We start from the raw sequence: 6,161 nt of genomic DNA, 5'->3' as shown, positions 1-6,161 counted from the left end.
CCTTGAGTTTAGTCAGACTGGTGTAGCCAGCTTGAGAGAGAGAATTTGTTTTCCAGCCTGTTAAGCGATTGTAAAGTTGTCAAGGAAAAACCGGATGAGTTACACTACAATGTCGAAATTTAAACATAACTACTACCAGCAACATCACCAGCTAACAGAGGTATAGAGTATCATGCTAGAACTTCCTGGGCATCAACCTTCATTACACACATGCACGGCAAATACCTTTCCCATTAACAGAAGTTCATTGACTTTGCATATATATATATATATATATATTAAGGGCAACAAAAAATTCATACCAAACTTGTTGACATCACTCAAGACAATCATTTGAGGACTTCATATTGGAAAAATTTGGATGATGCCCCTTGTGGGCAACTTCATTGGAATTACCAGCACAAGTTGGCCTTTATACAAAAGAAACCTTATAACTCTCAGGTCTGACAACACATATAATATGTCCTGTAAAGCATCCAAAATCAGGGTTCACAAGTTGCCAGAAGGAATGTTCTCTTTCTAGGCTCCATCTCTTTCATTGAACATTCGGCACATTAGAACACATCTGAATTGAATCCAGGGAGAGAGTTGCTTTGCTGAGCTTGCCGCAAATGCATTTTTAAAGCACAATTGTTGATCTATGACATGACAATGAAATCAGAAAATTAGAAATCAAGAGTGGAGAACGTTTTATCTTTTTCAATTCCTTAAAACTGAAAAGGCTATTTTTTCTTTTTGGGGGGGATAAGGTAAATTTGAAAAGACTCCTTCATAGGGGAGTGCACTGCAAGTTTTCACAAATCCTATTAGCTAAACCTGCCCTATATTTTACATCAACAGCTGCATCTGTTTAATCTGAAACAGTTCGCCAGCGGAATGGAGACTACAAACAGTTTGATAAGAAGAAATAAAAGTTTCCATGAAACAATAGGAAAAAGTATTAATATCAGATAAAACAGTTTAGACAAGATGATAAAAAGTCTTGCAAAAGGATATTAAGATATATTCTCTTAACATTTTGAACTTTTTCCCTGATGCCTTTCCCATTTTTTTAATTTTTTTTTTAATTTTTGGTCATGATACCTTTCATTTTCTGTCCTGCATTGAGTAAAACCTACAGAAACGCATTTAATTGATCTATTTTAAATCCCAAATTAGGGCGATTAACATCTATAGCTTTTTGTCCTGTCTCTTAACGACATTTGGTATTAATTTCTATATCGAAAAGGGAAGTCTAAAATATACTCTAGTAATTGAGATATTCATCCCCCTATCTGTTGTTAGGTTATTCTCTGTTAACCATATTGGAGGTCACTTTTTCAACGTTAATAGCAATGACACTAACACCTGAATTTATTTAGGTTCTTTTCTACTAACAATATGGAGGTTAAGTTTCCAACTTACGAAGCTAACGCCTGGATTGTTCTTACGTTTGTTGAAGCAGACAAGGGTACCAACGCCCTTTTCTCAGTGCAACATTGCACTTCAGCAACATCCTTTCTTCCACTTATTATCAAATCTCTTAATGTCAAATTGAAACAACTCCTTTCCTTATTGAGGTAAGGAATGTGACACTGATAAAATGATTTATCTATACAATTTCCTTTGATATTTCAATACTTATCTGCTTATCCTTGAAAGCCTCTGCTTAAGAAGACAATTCTAGAGTGTACAGGTATATTTTTCAAGCAACAACTAATTCCAACATGAAAATTACCAAAAAGGGTTTGGAAAAGCATTACACCAAGAAATGTAATCAGGCTTTTCATTGGTGGTGCAGATCAGCAAAGAAAAATCACAAGTGCTCGGACAAGATATAAAGGTCATCTCAATTTGTCATTTGTCATGGCTAGGATGAGAGGTTTATGAAGTTAGAATGTTACCTCAAGAGCTCTCAATTGCTCTTTGCCCTGGGCAATCAGCTGCTTTAATTGCTGCACTTCCTGGTTCCTTTCATCATACTCTTTCTGACGTTCATGCTGAATGGCCACTGCCCTCTTGAGGATGGCATTATCTCGAAGAAGCACTTCTATTTGCTGTTTCAGCATTATATTTTCCTGCGAATTGATGAACAGTCAACCCCAAAGGAACAACTAAATTGAAGTCAATAAACTAGCAGGTCAAATTATTGCTGATAAGATCAAGAAAATGAGTCATAGAATGTCTAGAGAACATCACTAACTATATTCTTAACCTTAAATACTACTTTATACACGAAAAATGTGATCACGATTTCATGGCACTAATCCTTGGCAAGAAATTCATTCTCTAGACACCTACAACTCATTGATTAAAATGTCAACATGCATTTACAGTACCAACCTTGTGAAAATTTTGAGCTGCCTCTGCACCTGCACGTGAGCTAATGCATTTCTCTAAGCCTTCCAGCAATCTAGTAGCTCGAGCCCTGGCATCATCTATGCTTGTAGCAGTCATCATTTCTCTCACAAAACAATCAACCCATTCTGCACCACCGGCAGGAAAATTGTTTTCAGCTGAAGGATCTTCCGACTGAGCAGCCGGCGCATTGGTGGGCTTCATACCTGCCAATTTTTCATGAAAATCAGAATCTTTCTATTGAAAATAATTGGAAATCATCTTCCTGATTAATCAAGTATTACCACAATACTACTACAACAACCCCCCCCCCCCCCACCCCACACACACAGACACAGCCATCCACCCTCCCACCAAGAGAAAATCAACTTTGTAACTGAATTAACTGCAAATATGAGAAATGGCATGTCGGTAAAACCAGTAATGCATCATAAACAATGCAAATATTTAATATGTAAATGCATCCAAATATTTGTATGCACGTGAATAGACAATTTGCATACACATGCAAATGACCTTTAGATTAAAATGTATCAACTGGCGAGTAGGGTCAACATTGGACAAATTAAAACATGCTGAGTCAATAAATATGCCGTCCAACGTTTGATTAGGTCAAGATGAATTGAGCAACAGGACATAACCAAACCTGCCAAGCTCAAGTTTGAGGTTGGACAGGTCCACTTTTACGAGTTAAAATTGACACTTCTGGGGGTGTCAAATTTGAAATAGGTCACAATAAAACCCGCCCTAGTGGCGATTCGGTCAATATGGTCTGATGTTGACAACCAGGCCACATTAACTTTGGATGGATTGCACTTTTATGGAACAAATTTGACACCTCCAACTCAAGTAAATTTATCTGTAACAAATAAGAGTTGCCAGTTACAAGATTCAGTATCTGTTGCTGACCAAATGGATATGAAGAACATCGTCTCCTTCCAAAAAACTTAGTAGGTTTTTTTTTTTTTTTTTTTTTTCCTGGGGGCAAAATGAGATCCTTAATAAATACTCCGTCCCAAAATAAGTGCCGCTTCGGCAAAAATGATTTGACCCAAAATAAGTGTCGCTTTGGGAAAAAAGACAAAAAATAGTAATTGTATCCAACTATACCCTCTACTTCTTCTTAATAGTGCTCAATTCTCAAGAAATATATAATAAATAGAAGTAACTTAGTAAACTATACCTTATATTTATTGTTTTTCTTAATGGGAGTGAAATGAGCTAAAGCGACACATATTTTTGGACGGAGGGAGTATGGACAAGAAACAGTCCATAGATATCACTGATATTAACCAACTGCAGATACATCTTTTCATTCATCAATAATGGCACATTATTTCTGTCAAGGAAGATAGAGTTGTACCTCTCCCAGGACAATTGTGCAACATTGTGCAACTTATGAGACAATTAATAACATTAGGGTGATTATATACTTGATCTTAGCCAAAATGCAAAGAACGGTATACATTATCGCGTGTTTGTGTATATACGTGTATGTGTGTGTCTGCGTGTGTCTATCTTCCAACTTCACATTATTGGGATTCATCACCTTGAGTTGCACCGAGTAACGATATGAAAAACAAACAAATCTTATGAACATCACTTCAACCAGCAACCTAATGATGGGATTGTGATATTTACGCACCATTTTCCATCTCTCCATCAGCTTTTGTATCCGACTTTCCATCTGAATATCCAAGGCGTAGCTCATGCAGGCTCCTAATAGCAGCATCCAGGTCATTTCCAGATTCTTCCAATGCTTCCTCAAGTAGCTGAACAGCATGAATGCAAAATAAGTAAGTGACTCATTAGACAAAAACCACAGCAAAGCTGTTTTAACAGACCAAGTAATCAAACGAATCTTTATACTAGTATGTTATTAAAATGGTAACTTTGTGATTCCTACTATAGTTAAGATATGTCAACGGGTGCGTGTCGGATCCTCCATATGTAGTGTATTTTTGGAAGATCCGACACGGATGCGACAACATTTTTTGGGAGTCCGAGCAACATAGGTTAAGACCACCAAGAAGTTTTGTGGGAACCTTATTGAGGATTCAAAAGCATTTAAAACTCATAGAAAAAGCAGATTAAAACTGCATTTTTAAGCATCAAAAGGAGCAAGATACTCCACAAAAAAAGAGGATATCTTTTTCTAATGGTAAATAACAAAATTAGAATTTCAGATTAAAAATTGAACAGCATAATATTCCTCGAAAATAATGGTCATATAGAGGTGTACTATGAAAAATAAAGTTACTTCTGGAAAGAGTTTACAATAAACAAACCAACACACTATCAATGGCGGAGCCAGGATTTTTACTAAGGGGGTTCAAAAATATAAAGAAGTAAACACACGAAGAAGTCAAGGGGTTCAACATCTACTATATATACATAAAAAATAATTTTAACCTTGTATATTCAATGTATATTTTCGCTGAGGGGGTCGGATGAACCTAGTTGGTGAGGATTACATAAAACCTCAATATTCATTCGGCTTCACTTGGACCCATTTCATTCCAATACTCAATATAAAGCAAAAAATAAATGGTCAAAAACACGCTTGAACTATCACTTTTTCACAAGTTTCACACCCAAATTATGAGTTGTTTCCTTTTTGTACGTAAACTATCACCATCTATGTATTAAAACACACAGTAACAACTGATGATTAGCCTAATCAGCTTCGAGATGTGTTTTATTATATAGAAGTTGATAGTTCAGGTACATGTGATAGTTAGGGTGTGAAACTAGCGAAAAAGTGTCAATTCAGGTGTGTTTTTGACCATTAACTCAACAAATGGAGTAATAAACAATATTAGCAGATTCTGCTACAACAAGTAAACACTTATCGACAAAATTATAAATGGAGATAAAGAAGAAGGACAATACCTGAGTATCCATACGAGGAAATAAACCTCTGAGCTGATCGAAAAGAGACGACAACGGTGGCGGAGAGGTGATGAAAGAAGAAGAACGAAGCTTCTTACTCACCGGCGGTGACACTGAAATCGGAGACGAGGGTGATTGTAAATCTTCGAAGTACGATCTCTTACGACAAACAACTGCAGACATCGTTTAATATATTTAATTCAATTTTTTTTTTTAATTTAATCTCCTCTCTAGAGATTTAGATATTGATTGTTTGATTAGGGATTTAAGGATTGGGTCTTGAAGTTGCAAGATGAGGGAAGATTTCAGAGAATTGAAGGGGTTTTCTTGGGCTATACTCCTTTTCTTGTGTCCCTTTATATAGGGAAGATTTTGGTGGGATATTGAAAGCGGTGAAGTTTGAACGTTGGGAAAAAAGGATTTCGAAAATGTATGCCGTCATGTTGTCAAGAAACTAAATAGGTAAAAAGGAGTTGCAAAAAGTAGGAATTTTTCTGAGTTAAAAAGGCAAAAACACCCCTCAAAATCGATAGTTGAGGTGTATTTTACAAAGTTCAGATAAGAAAAGTGAGCAACTGATAGTTGAGGTGTGTTTTGCAAGCTAATTGGTGATAATTTAGATAGGAAACACTCACACCTGAGAGTTCAGATAGGAAACTAAAAAAAAGGTGATACTTGAGGTGTGTTTTTGACCATTATCTCAATTTTTATAGAAAAATATACAACCCAACATAATACATTACACCTACGTAACCATATTTTCAGTTTGCATTCATATAACCAATTTTGTTTCTCCGCAACAAAGGCCATACACACGTATAAGTAAGGTACACAACAATTTAACACTTTTCGTGAATTACCTTCTATGGCTAGGAAACTATTGAACATTGATAAGGCTCAGATTCCAAATTTGAGAATCAGATATGCATCAG

At 36.0% G+C, this 6,161-nt stretch overlaps 1 protein-coding gene across 2 annotated transcripts; it reads right to left on the bottom strand.

Annotated features, from left to right (window-relative positions):
• Window positions 1-299: 299 nt before the first annotated feature.
• Window positions 300-5,649, bottom strand: LOC132040448 (uncharacterized). 2 transcript variants are annotated; one of them, XM_059431087.1, is made up of 5 exons: window positions 5,230-5,649; window positions 3,983-4,109; window positions 2,323-2,543; window positions 1,884-2,057; window positions 300-638 (listed from the first exon to the last, which is right to left on the bottom strand). In XM_059431087.1, exons 1-5 carry the CDS (start codon window positions 5,410-5,412, stop codon window positions 555-557), a joined length of 789 nt encoding a protein of 262 aa, XP_059287070.1. In that variant the 5' UTR covers window positions 5,413-5,649; the 3' UTR covers window positions 300-554. The 2 variants fall into 2 exon arrangements, with proteins under 2 accessions (XP_059287070.1, XP_059287071.1); XM_059431088.1 differs by lacking the exon at window positions 300-638 and adding an exon at window positions 1,739-1,872 and having other exon boundaries at window positions 1,920-2,057.
• Window positions 5,650-6,161: the final 512 nt, after the last annotated feature.

This window comes from Lycium ferocissimum, chromosome 12 (genome assembly GCF_029784015.1).
Source record: "Lycium ferocissimum isolate CSIRO_LF1 chromosome 12, AGI_CSIRO_Lferr_CH_V1, whole genome shotgun sequence".
In the NCBI taxonomy this organism is placed as follows: domain Eukaryota; kingdom Viridiplantae; phylum Streptophyta; class Magnoliopsida; order Solanales; family Solanaceae; genus Lycium; species Lycium ferocissimum.
This window is presented reverse-complemented; position numbering and strand designations above follow the sequence as displayed.

Excerpts from the sequence above, each read along its gene's own strand:
- LOC132040448 (XM_059431087.1), bottom strand. The coding sequence starts at position 5,412 with ATGTCTGCAGTTGTTTGTCGTAAGAGATCGTACTTCGAAGATTTACAA. Across the intron at positions 4,110-5,229 it reads TTCCTCGTATGGATACTCAG|CTACTTGAGGAAGCATTGGA; the intron begins GTATTGTCCTTC and ends CATGCTGTTCAG. Across the intron at positions 639-1,883 it reads AGCAATTGAGAGCTCTTGAG|ATCAACAATTGTGCTTTAAA; the intron begins GTAACATTCTAA and ends GTCATGTCATAG.